At 39.2% G+C, this 13,640-nt stretch overlaps 1 protein-coding gene and 1 pseudogene across 1 annotated transcript; both read left to right on the forward strand.

Annotated features, from left to right (window-relative positions):
- Window positions 1-775: 775 nt before the first annotated feature.
- crygs4 (crystallin, gamma S4) lies at window positions 776-1,595 on the forward strand. The gene is made up of 3 exons (XM_052605987.1): window positions 776-811; window positions 908-1,150; window positions 1,266-1,595. Exons 1-3 carry the CDS (start codon window positions 797-799, stop codon window positions 1,539-1,541), a joined length of 534 nt encoding a protein of 177 aa, XP_052461947.1. The 5' UTR covers window positions 776-796; the 3' UTR covers window positions 1,542-1,595.
- A 1,849-nt stretch (window positions 1,596-3,444) lies between these two features.
- Window positions 3,445-4,831, forward strand: LOC128019354 (gamma-crystallin B-like; annotated as a pseudogene).
- Window positions 4,832-13,640: the final 8,809 nt, after the last annotated feature.

Genomic DNA, 13,640 nt, shown 5'->3' on the forward strand with positions numbered 1-13,640 from the left:
CGTGTGGTTTGATAATGCTAAGAAGGAGCGTAGAATGATGGGATTTGTTGTCTTTTACTCAACTGCTGACGATTAAAACACAAGCGAGATCGGCATCTCTTTCTAGATGAAGTTTGTCGCGAAGCAACTTCCGCATTTATCCAAGTCACTGTTGTCATGTGGTTTCTACGTCAGTAAAGGTGGTAACAAAGGGTTACTAACGTCATTGACAGGTAACTGCACTGCCCCGTGTCACTGTTTAGAATAGGACTTTTCTCATGATTTACAAGTAGTTGTAAACATTAGAGATATGTTAATAGCTGGACAAAATATATAACACTAGCCTAGTGGTTTTGGGATATTTTACTGCAAATATCTTACAAATTGTACCTTTAAGAGACACAGTATATACCAGTTCTCGGCCTCTAAATCCTCCTTGATGGATACCATGGTTGCCATTCATAACAGTGTTTTTGCAATATCTGATAATGTGAGGGTGCTGTTGGCAAACATTTGAATGCATCTTTCTGTAGTAAGATAAATAATCAGCCTGAGCTGGCTAAGTAGACAAACACTAGTTTAGTCAGTATGTAGTGGCATGTTGAACAAGCCTGAGCTTGGGGTTTATTGACAGAGGTTGGGATGCTTGGTACTAACAATTTTATTGTTGAACGAATCTATGATTCAGTGCTTTAGAACAATAGCTTAGATATTTTTTTGAATTGCTGATTAAATTTTTTTTACAACCTGTGCCTTTGTTCAGGATTGTATAAAGAGACTACAACACTGTTTGCTATCCAACATTTCACATCTGACAATGACAACTGAGAGTGTAAGTGCCTCTTTCTCCCTGATTGTCTGAGTCCCACAGTTTGTCATGATGTGTTAGCAAAATGTTAAACTGTCAGTGTTGTGTTTTGTCTGACAGATTGTGTTCTACGAAGACAGGAACTTCCAGGGAAGGTCATATGAGTGTAAGGGAGACACAAGTGACCTTCATTCTTTTTTTAGCCGCTGTAATTCTGCAAAGGTGGAGGGGGGCTTTTGGGTGCTGTATGAGTGGCCAAACTACATGGGCTATCAGTATGTCCTGACCCCAGGGGAGTATCCAGATTATCATCATTGGATTGGCTTCAATGATTGTGTCCGATCTTGTCGTCTACTCAGGCATGTAAGTTCAATGGCAACACAAATTATCACTTTGAATTGCTTTTAGGGAGTCTGTGATTATAAGTAAACAGTGTGATTAGGTGTAAACATAGAAACGTCATTTGTGTTTATTTCAGGTTACTGGAAATCTCAAGCTGAAGCTCTTTGAAAGGCCCAATTTTGATGGCCAAACATGGGAAGTTACAGAAAGCACCCCGTCCATCCAGGAACGTTTCCTCTGTAGAGAGATACATTCCTGCAAGGTCCAGGAAGGTCCCTGTGTGTTCTTTGAGCATGCAAACTACAGTGGCCGTCAGTACCTCCTTGAGAAGGGAGAGTACAGACGCCACACTGAATGGGGGGCCATGCATCCCATTGTGGGCTCTGTTCGTCAAATCACCACAGACTGTTGAACTGAAAACTTCTTGTCACTACTACTGAAAAATATTGAAAAATACAATTATTGAAGAGGCATTCATATATGTGAGTTGTGTCTATTTTGTTCTGGTTGCCATAAAAAAAATATAAGGCTGAAATACTAAAAAAAAAAAAAAAAAAAAAAAAAAAAAAAAACATTATTACAGCTAGTTTATCATATATATTTCTATGAATGACTGCTTTGTAAAGCCAAATCAAGTCACCTTTATTAAATTCAGTTCAATAACAGTATTTATGTTAAATTTATCAGTGATTAACAAATTTAATGCTGCTATAAAGCAGCTCTATAGAAGACAATAGTGTCATTATTCAGCTCAGTTCAGTTAGATTCAAGTGGTGTTCTCTTCCTAAAGAGTAAATGTGATCATATTACTGAATATTAAGTGTCTTTAAACACTAACTAAACGAGCCAAAGGCAATGGTAGCAAAGAGTCCAAACTCAATCAGGTGATAAAAATGGGGGGGGGGGGGGTAAAACTTGCATCTCTTGAGCAGAAATGTTTTCAAGTAAGATGTTTTACTTTATATTTTCATAAACTAAGCCCAATGAACAAGAGTTGTCTGACTCTGAAATAAATCAGACAAAAGACAACAGCAGTTGTGCACTTCCTGAGCAATTTACAAAGCAGATAAAAATCAGCTCATCAGATTATATTACATTTACTGTTATAATTTTATAATACTTTGTTATAATTTAAAATACAATAGAACGTTCTATATATATAGCGTTCTTATCAGACAGTGTGTGTTTAGAGCAAAATGCTATTTTCAGTCATTTCACATACAGTGATTAGATATTTTACTTCATAAATGCATAAATATAGTTTTTCTCGACTGCTTAAACACTGTAACCAGGCTTCTGAACTAAAATTTCAAGACCATAGCACCATTTATTAAAAAGCACACCCATTCCCCTAAACTAAACACTTTAACCCTTTTTTAAACACATGAATCGGATTTGGTGAAATGTCACTGCAAATCTCTACATACAAATCCCTTAATTTCTCATTGCCTATGCCATGTTGTCATTTAGAAAGCAGTAGCATTCAATATTGTTCACTAAAGTCAGTATAGCTTGAGCTCAATTAGTACACAGTTACCCAAATGGAAACATTAGGAGTCAAAACTTATCACACACCAATCAGAACTTTCAATAGATAGATAAAAGAGTCCCAGTCAGTTCATTCAGTTTTGGAGCAATTTATCAAGAGAGACATGATTGAAAAGCTCCAGGACACCAGAGAGGAGGAGGAAGACAAATAGGAGGAGGAGGAGGAGGATTAGGATGAGGGGCAAGGAGAAAAGGAGTCTCAGATAAAATTTGTGCCATTAGTTGACCATGTCCTATGACTATAAGGGAGGCTGGGCAATGAGTTTGCAAACTTGCAGTTTTTCTCGATTGCTTACAGATTTTGCTTATTGCTATCACACGTTATGCAAAATTTGGCTCATTGTGTCAAAATCAGTCTTTCTATTTTTGTAGAACACAGAGACGATGGAATGGAAGAAGCCTGACTAGACATTACAGTTGATGTGTGACGGGGGTGGATCACTCATGCAAGAGGATTTTGTCCCAGACCAAAGATGTGATGCTGGGGCAGAATATTTTTTGGTTGTTGTTTGATGTATTGTACTGTACAGTACATTAAGGAATAGAAAATGTGCAAATGTATACACATGTTCATCATGTGAAAAGTTCATTGAGGGGGAGAACCACAAGCAACACAACTTATTACTGGTTTTTAGTTTTTGTAGTTTTGTTTTGAATTTACCTGACCACTGTGTAAGACTATGTTGTAGTGTGTGTGTTTGAGGACTTGTTTTGAGTGTAGAGCTTCATTCTGAACTGAAAATTGGATGTTTGGGGAATTGGGTGAGATGTTACGGATTTGCGTTTACTGTTTTGAGAATATAAGGCATGAAGAGAAAAACTTTCAGGGATGTTGTTTTGAGTGCAGTATGGACTGCCCAGAGCTGTCATCCCACTTCAGCCGCTGTAACTCCATCCAAGAGTGAAAGTGGGGCCTGGGTTTTGAATGAACATCCAAAATTAATCGGTTGCCAGTACATCCTAACCAGGGGAGAGTATCCTCATTACCTGCACTGGATGGGCTACAATGACTCTATAAGGTCTTGCCGCAAGGTTAGGGTGACCATATGCGCCGTTCATACGGGACACGTCCCAGCCAGGATTTTAATATTGCCTAAAATATCCAGGTTTTGGCTATTTGTACTGTGCAGATTGATTGTTGTGAATCATGAGAGCTATAAAGAGCAGAGCAGACGGCTCCTTATGCTTTTGAATCGCTTTTACGTGTATGTTCGTTCGTTTGACTTGAAGGATTGTGGCGCACTTTGTTTTTGTTTGTTTTTTTGGATTTGTGCGCAGCGACGCTTCAAGTCAATCGAACGAACAAACACGTGCGCATATTTGCATAGCTTTGATTGTTCCCTCTAGATCTCACCTTCTCACACGCAGCCCCACGATTGGTCGACTACGTACAATACCTGCATGTTATTGGTCAAGCTGCTCTGGATGTTTAAGGCATTGTTAAAATTCTGGCTGGGACGTGTCCCGTATGAACGGCGCATATGGTCACCCTACGCAAGGTGCGAAATGTAAGTCATGCCTGTTTGGAGAAACTGAGCTATTTAGCCCAATACAAGTCTACAGTATGTTCCTTTTTTCAGGAAGAACCACACCAACATATACTGCATCCCTCACTAACCATTCAGGAACAGCATTATTTGCCCTAAACTCTGGCAGATATGGAATAACACTGTATTGTTCCCTACTGAAAGTTTATTTTTATCTTGGAGAAGATTGAAACATAAAACCCAGTATGCATAAACTTAAATATTTTTTTTTAATAATTCAGTCCCCCATTAGTATAATTTTAGGTGAGTCTGGATATGATTCTGCTCTTTCTACAGTATATGGCCGATAAGAAATCAATCCATTGTAATGGTATTTGGCTACCTGCTGTATCTTTTGTAGCATACTGGCATTTTTTGTATCCGTCTGTACTAGCGGCCTGACTTTCAGGGTCAGATTATGGAGTCCAGTGAGGACTTACCCTCTCTCTATGACCGCTTCCATCACCGTGAGGTACAGTACAGTCCTGTAACGTTCTGGATGGGGCCTGTGTGAGCATCCTAACTACAGGGGACATCAGTATTTGTTGGATAGAGGCGAGTTCCGCCACTTCACTGGAGTGCCATGCATCCTGCTGTCGGCTCCATCAGCCATGTTCAGGAGTTTTAAGTCTTTCAGTGTGTAGTTAATTGTTCCTTAACCATTTAATAAGAAATGACACTGTGCTACCCTAAAGCTCCAGTCTCCTGGTTTACTTTTTTATTTTTATTTTTTTATTATTTATACCTTTGATAACAAAGATACATTTTTTAGTAGACTTTAATATAGTCTTCGGTGACACAATATCATGAACTTTAAAAATCATTGAATATGCTGACTTGGTTTTATGCTGATGCATTTTGTTTAGGATTTTTTGATGAATAGAAAGTTATGAAATTAAATAAATACATGTGTGTTTGTGTGTGTTAAATGTGAACCACTTTTTAATTGATTTAATGGCCTTCTCATATCTTTCGGCATCTACTGTTGATATAACTCTATACTCCCTTCTGTTGGTTTATTGCTTCTGAATGGTCTCTTACAAACATAAGATTTTAAAATCTAAAAAATGTTGACTTCTGTTACATTGCATACAAGACAAGAAAACAGAATTTACATTTACATATTAGTACTGTCATGACAAACTATACATTTTACGATAAATAAACAATTAATACATTGAAATATATTTGATAAATCCAATTGCACGTAAACACTTACTATAGGAGTTTATTTAAAGTTTATTTATAATAAACATGACATATGAAGAATCAGCTTGAAATAAATGGCCTAAAAATAAACTGCTTTTTCAGGCTTTTTGCCGTAATGACACTTAGGTCAGGAATTTTGTTTTTGTTACCAGTACCTGTTCACATGAATATACATACCACACTTGTTTTTTAACCATTTGTATGTGAAAATGAGTGCTTGTGTGTTTGCACTGGTTCAGAGAGAGAGGATGAGCTGCCAGTTGTGTGAACAGTTGCTGGTCAATAACCCCTAAATCTCCCCATACAATAGTTCAGGCCATGTTGATGACTCAGGGGCTTTTCCAGAGACCAGCATGTGCCCAAAGTCCACAATGCTGATGCAGACCAGAGAGGGACAAGAGCATGCTTGAAAACAAAAGAGGTTTTTTTCTGCACAAAGGCCACCAGCAAGCACTTTTTCACTGGTGGGCCCTCAGGGCAACATGTATCTGTTAGTCCAGATTCCTCCATAGGCATCCAGCACGGAATGGAAGAATGGTTCACAAAGTTCAGTAACTAGTGTTTGAGCTAGTACATTTTCTGCTAGCCTGACAGCGCTCTCTTGTGGTTGTAATTTTTATAACTTTTTAACATATGGTGCTTGATAACTTCTTGTAATCATAAATGGGCATCATCTACACATTCCTAAATAATTATTTTGGATAATTGTGGAGTGATTCAGAAAACTAGTATGCACTGTAATCAGATTTTTTTTCCCCATTGATTTTATTGACAACCACTGTAGTCAATCATATTTAAAAAGAAAATAAACAATGTTTCTTTATATTTTATACTAACTTCAGGTTAAAACAGTATAAAACAGCAACAGTCCAGTATTTTCAATCTCCCAGCATGCAAAAGTCACACAACATGGTGGAACACAATTAAAACCATTGCTGACTTTATTGGAAAATTCTAAGCATTTGACCTGTAATACTTTTTTTCACAGTTCTCAAGTTCTGTGACTAAAAAAATGCCAACATTGAATCTTTAGTGATTAAAGAAAATGCAGCTGTGGCAGACAATTTGTAATATTACTATATCCTATTAGGCTAATCATTAATAAACTACTCCAAATGATTTTTTTAATGTACTGACATTAACTAAATGAAGTGTCAACCTAGTTCACTGAGAAGAGTTTTACAGAGGTTAATGCAACACTATAGTTCTTTAAATATGCATTTTCAGATACTTTACAAAGGCATGGAGAAGTGTAGGAATGCTCCAGGATTATTAAAGTTTACAAGAGTAAGTGACTCTGAGACATATCCAGATTTCAGTCTTGTAGCTTGCTGAGATGTCACCTCAAGAAGGTCAAAGCATATCTTCTTGTAATTTGCATGTAGAGAAATGTTTTAAACAAAATATGTATAAAAATAACGATTTTTATTACCAGTGATGTGCTACATGCAAGTTTAAAGCCGTAACGATAATACATAATCACCATTAGCTTGGGTCCGTTAGCTTGTGTCCGTTAGGGTTTGTCCCACGTTTTTTAATAATAAGCTTATATTTTAGTTGTCTTTTAATCAGAATATATCTGCAAGATTTATCAGCTGCTACCATGTGGTACAGCTATGATTTAACAAGCTGGCAAAGTATGTGCAGGTGTTAATTACCTGGTAGTTGCAAGTGGGAACTGCAAGGTCATTGTGGAGACACCCCTGCTGCAATGTTATTACACTGTTAAAAGATGGAGACATCTTTAAATACACCAGGAATTAATTATAAGACAGGCTTCTAAAGCTGTAAGCATGCAGTCTAATGCAATTTAAACCCATTTACCAAATGTAATGATGCATTCTATGCAGTAGTAAAAATGTCACAGGTTGTGTCACTGGCCTAATCTAAATAAAAACTGAAGTTAGTTTGATTTGTCTGACCTGCAGCTTTTTTGTTTTACCATGTAAAAAAAAAAAAAAAAAAAAAAAAAAACATTTCACATTTTCTTATTGCTTTCAGAATCACATTCCTCCAAGACTATTTTTAAACCTCTGAGTCACTGATACAGGTCCACAGCTGAAAGGAATTACTTTAATCCTATGAAAAGAAAGTAAAAATAATCTTTCCAGACAAGACAATTGCCTTTTAAGGAAATAGCAAAAGAGTCAAATGGAAAAGAGGGGGCAGGGGGAAAAAAAACCCAAAGTAATATATACAAAAGCCATTCAGTTTCTACAGTAATAATATTGAAACAGTTGTCTTGGGCACTATAAAGTCCAGCAGTGATGTACGATGTCTAAAAAGGTAAACTTTATTACATGTTTACAGCTAAAAACATATTTACAATTGACCATTTTTTAATCCTTTAAACGAGACGTCACACAGAACAAAACAAGAATTTATTTCATATTAAGTAAACTTTGTTTAATACTTTGTTTGCGATTGAAAATGCTATTTATATGGAAACTGAATACAACATAAAATATTAATGCCAGGATCTCAATATTCATTAGGATTCATTGGTACTGTACGTCTATAAAGTTGTTCATGCGTAACTAATTTACACTTTAGATGTTTTGCTTTATCGTAACGTAATGTACGTGTGGTAGAACCACACTTTATTAAAAAAAAAATGTTGCTTTTTTGGTCTGTGAAATATACGTTATATAATACTGGTGGTCGCTTAATCTTTAACCTTTTGTGCAGTCCTCAAACTTGAATAGGCAGAGCTCATTAAGTGCTATAGCCTGTATCTTTACCTTTATCTCCTCTCTCTTATCAGTTTGAATACATTAATTTTTAAACTAAATTTCTTTCTTAGCAGGATTCCTTTGAGATGCTTCAGATTTAAAACAAATAGCTAGACCTCACTTGTGTAACCACTGTGTGTAAAAACTACACACCACAAAAGACAAATTAATTACATACTCTAAAAGATTATATATTTACCTTTAATAATTCTGATCATCAAGGCTTATTAAGATTTAGGTGAAAATTAGGATTCATTATTACATGGGCAGGCTGGATGAGTAAGCTAAACACAATCTCACTCCTTTCTGGTGATGACAGACAGACGGGTGGTACACCTGGCCCAGAACGGCATGCTGGGTCCTTAATTATGGGCCTCGGCCTGAGGTACATTAGATGACTCACCTAGTGCTAACATAAATCTGTTACAAATACAGACAGCGTCTGAATCCCTAAATAATGACACCCCTCCTACCACAGTTTATTGTCATCATCTCCAGCTGTCAATGACCCACATGGATCAGGAAGCAGAGGAAGAACTGTAACTTTTAACATCACTGGAAATTTTCATTATATAAATATGTTAATGAGATTTCCATGAAATATAGGTATAGGTTTTTTGGTTTCTGTTGTGCCTTTTGTTTTCACCACTGGAGGGCAGCATAGAATATAGAACATATCATTGCCAATGGTGATATTCTGAAAACGAGAATTTTACTTCCCTCACTGGCAGATAGTTTTTTTAATTAATTGTTTTAAGCACAATGCACTTAATTTATCATATCCCCCCGGAGAACAAGACTATATATATTAAGTAATTTGGAATATCTAGTAAAAGTATCTTTATTTAAGAATTTTTAGATATTTTGACTAGAAACAAGACAAAAATACTAAGTAAGATAAGCCATTTTTTGCAGTGTTGTTTATTAAGGATGCAGGACAACCACCTAGCAGTGCATTACAATAGTCCACTCTAGAGGTCATGAATGCATGAACTAACTTTTCTGTATAAGGAAAGATCATTGTGGCACTCCAAACTTTACTGGTCATAATTGAGGTGACTCCCCATTTAAATAAACAAAGTGGTAGTGATCAGACAGATAGGATATAAACCATCTTAAAGCCTGCCCGTGAATACCTGTGTAGTTTTGTAATCGATCTAGGAGTATGCCATGATCTATGGTGTTGAACGCAGCACTAAGATCAAGTAAAATTGGCAATGAGATGCAGCCTTGGTCTGACGCAAGAAGCAAGTCATTAGTTATTTTAACAAGTTCAGTTTCTGCAGTCTAAAAAAAGATATTCTTTAAAGGTTCTTTACATGCAGTAATGGTTTTTAGAACCATAGCATTCTGAAGAACCATTTTATGCTGAAATGGTTCTTTGTGTTAGAGCAGGATTCCTCAAATCTGGCCCATGAGATCCACTCTCCTGCAGAGTTTAGCTCTAACACCCTGTGTTAAAGTTTAGGGTTCTTTGATCCCACCCCCTTTTTTTCTGTAACTGTCAAAGTACCTAATTACTGATTTTCTGGAGTTCAATGATCCAACAACACAGACTATCAACACACTCTCATCAGGTATATTAGAGTCAGAGTAGTGCTCCCTGGCTGAAGGCCTCTAGTGGAAAGCGGTTCTGCGGACCGTCATTTTCGCTGGATAGCCTTTGTCATAACGTCCTGACGCCTAAGGTCTAGGACTTTTTGAGGGCCAGCTCCCTCTTGGAAAGAGCGGTGTACACCACATTACACAGTTCCCGTCTCTCCTCAGTGCCCTCAGGAGATCGATCTGCCAACCCTGCCGGTGTTCCAGGACGCAGCGGTCTCCGGCGACCACTTCTCTCAGTTACCGCCTGGAAATGTAGCGGTTCTAAGAGGCTCGCTACTTCAGCGGTGGTCTCTAGAGCAGCTAGTATGGTTGTCCCCTGCCAGTGCGCCGCTACAGGGCACCAAGCTAACTGCTCTGATGACACCAGAGATCAGTCTTGAGAGGCTGATTCCCTTAGTAGACTATTTGGCAGTGTGAAAACTACTGCCAAATGTGTCTCAGTGGGTCCTGCACATTGTAGTGAAATGCCACGTCAGTCAGGGGACTGAAGTTCAGACCAAGTCCGAAGACCTTGTGTCATGATCTATCAAAAAGATGCACTTATCTCCATCCTTCCTCATCAGAAGTTCCTGAGGTTTGCTTTTGGGGGCAAAAGCCTGCCAATACGGTTCTTCCTCTCGCCGTGCACTCTCACCCCACACTTTCACGATATTAGCTCGATCAGAGTGGATGGCAGTTCGGCACCAAGGTGCCATTCTCGCTCACATGAAAGAGCTGGGGTTAAGACTTAATGTCAAGAAAAGTGTGCTTTCTCTAGTACAGAGAACCACTTATATGGACATGGTGTGGGATCGGACCACAATGCAGGCACGTATGTCACCTGCTCGGATCGAGTCGATCCTCACTGCAGTTGCGAGGGTGAGAGAAGGCCGGTCAATTCACTGTCAAGCAGTCTCAGAGATTGCTGGGTCTGATGGCAGGTGCATCCAACGTGAATACTATTGGACTGCTGTACATAAAAAGGGACGTGACATTCAGCCAAGTATGGTGACCCATACGCAGAATTTGTGCTCTGCATTTAACCCATCCAAAGTGCACATACACAGAGCAGTGAACACACACACTGTGAACATACACCCGGAGCAATGGGCAACCATTTATGCTGCGGCGCCCGGGGAGCAGTTGGGGGTTCGATGCCTTGTTCAAGGGCACCTAAGTAGTGGTATTGTCGGCCGGAGATTCGAACCCACAACGCTAGGGTTAGAAGTCAAACTCTCTAACCACTCTACATGAGACCCCTACAGTAGTGGCTCAAGACCAAGGGGTTCTCCTAGAGGGGAAACCCACTTTGCATGCTAATGGTCATGCGGCGGTGCCTACATGCCTTGGACATGTGGAGAAAACCTTGGTTTTTGTCTCAAGGCCCGGTTCTGGGAGCTCCTTGTCGCCGCGTAATGCAATCTGTCATAGCATATAATCTGCCATAGGAGGCTGGCCATGCTTCGAGCACTACATTACTTTCTCCCAGACCTAAGAGGTCACCATGTGTTGCTGCACACCGACAACACAGCAGTGGCCTCTTACATCAAGCTCACGCCGTTCATACAAACTATCGTACCAGATCCTTGTTTGGTGCCAGGGTGAACTCCCGCTGAGAGCAGTCCACATTCCTGGGCATCTTAATATGGGAGCAGACATCCTATCCTGTTGAGGTAGGGCCGAGGCCCAGGGAATGACGGCTTCACACAGAGGTGATGAAGCAGAGTTGGAGAGGTTGGCCAGACTGTGTGCCCCCAAATGGAGCTTGGAGGCTGTAGGTGTGGTCTATGAGGAGGCACAACTCTTAGCTTCCAGTCTCTTAACCGAGGTTGTTGAGACCGTTCTCCAATCCAGAGCTCCCTCAATGAGGAAACTGTATGCCTTGAAGTTGAAGCATTTCACCTCTTGGTGCAGAGACCAGCAGCTCAACCCAGTTAACTGCCCAGTTGGTACAGTTCTGGAGTTCCTGCAGGCCCTTCTCTCCGCAGGGTCGACCCACTCCACCTTGAAGGTCTATGTGGCAGCCATGACAGCCTACCCCACCCCCCTTGGTGGCCAGTCAGTGGGCAGACACCCTCTTTTTACATGTTTTATCCATGGTGCGCTGAGGCTGAGGCCTCCGGCTAGAAGAAGCTTATGCTAAGCTGTGATCGGGATGCTATCCTAAGCCTCGAGTCCTCTGATCTTCACTCTCTGGGAGTCAAGACTCACTCCTTCTGATGTTTGGCCATTGGACGGGTTGTCCCCGATTACTGTCAGACTCCCCTCCTGGAAGGCTCATCCCGAGCTGTAACACCGAGGGGTGGGGGGGGGGCGCCATGGAGGTTGATGCAGGACAGGAACAGGATGGAGTTGAGGAGGACATCCAGGGCGGATCTGGAGACTCGGGCGGCCATGGCGAATCTGAAGACTGACAAGATCTAGTCAAGTCAAGTCATTTTTATTTTGAAGGCACATTTAACAGCAACAGCATTGCACAAAAGTGCTATACATTTAAAACAAGGCAGATAACACAGTTACAACAAGATAACAACTCTTGAGAAAATGCTAAAGAATAAAAATGAAATTTAAGAGCAGCCAAGATCTAATAAGAACTAACTTTAATTCCTCGATTTCGGAAGGCATTCTAGCATAAAAAAGTAAATTCTAAAGTAAATTGTAATACATCATCCTAGTTATTATTATAGACGCGTCCTGTAAATAAGTATTATTTTTATAGGCTATCGACCTTATTTATCCAAGAGCGGATGTGTTCATTTGTAAATTTTATGTGTCTGGCTTCCAGTGTCATTCGCTTCCAGGTACTTTTAGCTGTAAAAAATGCAGCCCACACAACCAAACATATGTTTGCGCGGCCCGCTGCAACAAAATTAACTGAAGCCGCTATTGTTGAGTTAATAACTTAGTACTCAGAAGCTAGATTGTTAACTGTCTTTATTGAATGAACTGGCAATGAACAGAAAATAACTCAGGCTACATAACACCGCTTGGCACAACTGCTGTTGTTCTGTAGCATATGCAGCAAAAATATCTAAGATAAATTGGCGGTTTATTCTTAAACCAATCAGTGAGTTCGAATATTGGAAGCATAGTTACAGTTTAATATTTATTTTTTGTTATTTAATTATATGAAATGATGTTATTGTGTTATGACTCCGACATTTTTAAATATATGAACAATATAATTTTTTATTTTAATAGTAATTGACAGCCCACCTGCAATACCATCACGGCCCACAGGTTGAAAACACTGTCTTACCATAAAGTTTTAATGTATTATCTTAGTTATGAGTACACGGGTTTGAAGTGCGAATGGTTCTGCCATTTACTGCACATTGATATTCTTCTCCTTATTTCCCTACAGTGGCTAACGATCTGGAAGTCTCGCACATTCACAGAAAACCGATGAATGATTTAATCAAAATAAATAAATAAATAAATAAATAAAATACAAGGTGTTGTGTATTTAAATAAAAGTAGGCCTAACTGTTAGGCTACTCTGATAATTTAAACACCAAACCGTTGAATCACACAATGCTATGTTTAGCAACCAATAGCCTTTAAATTACGTTTTATATTTTTAAGCTTTCGTTCAATATGTTATCCAGAAGTGGTTGGAAAATGCTTTTTAGTACCCATTTTAGGGACATTTGAGATGCTCGCAGCATTGCTTTTCGAGTCAGCTCGGCTCATGCACACGCACACGATGCCCAGCAATGCTGTCTAAATAGGCAGGTCGCTAGGTTTTGAGAAACAGCTGGACTCACGACTCCAGACTGGTGGGGAGATGAGGACACAATGAATTCATCTGTGGGTAGGTTCTCACCTTTGTTGTTAGTTACTCAGGATAATCAGTGTATGTAGATAAAAGATTGTTCCTGTTCGATTTAGACTGCATATAGCAATTTAAGT

Source organism: Carassius gibelio, chromosome A9 (genome assembly GCF_023724105.1).
Source record: "Carassius gibelio isolate Cgi1373 ecotype wild population from Czech Republic chromosome A9, carGib1.2-hapl.c, whole genome shotgun sequence".
Taxonomy (NCBI): Eukaryota; Metazoa; Chordata; class Actinopteri; order Cypriniformes; family Cyprinidae; genus Carassius; species Carassius gibelio.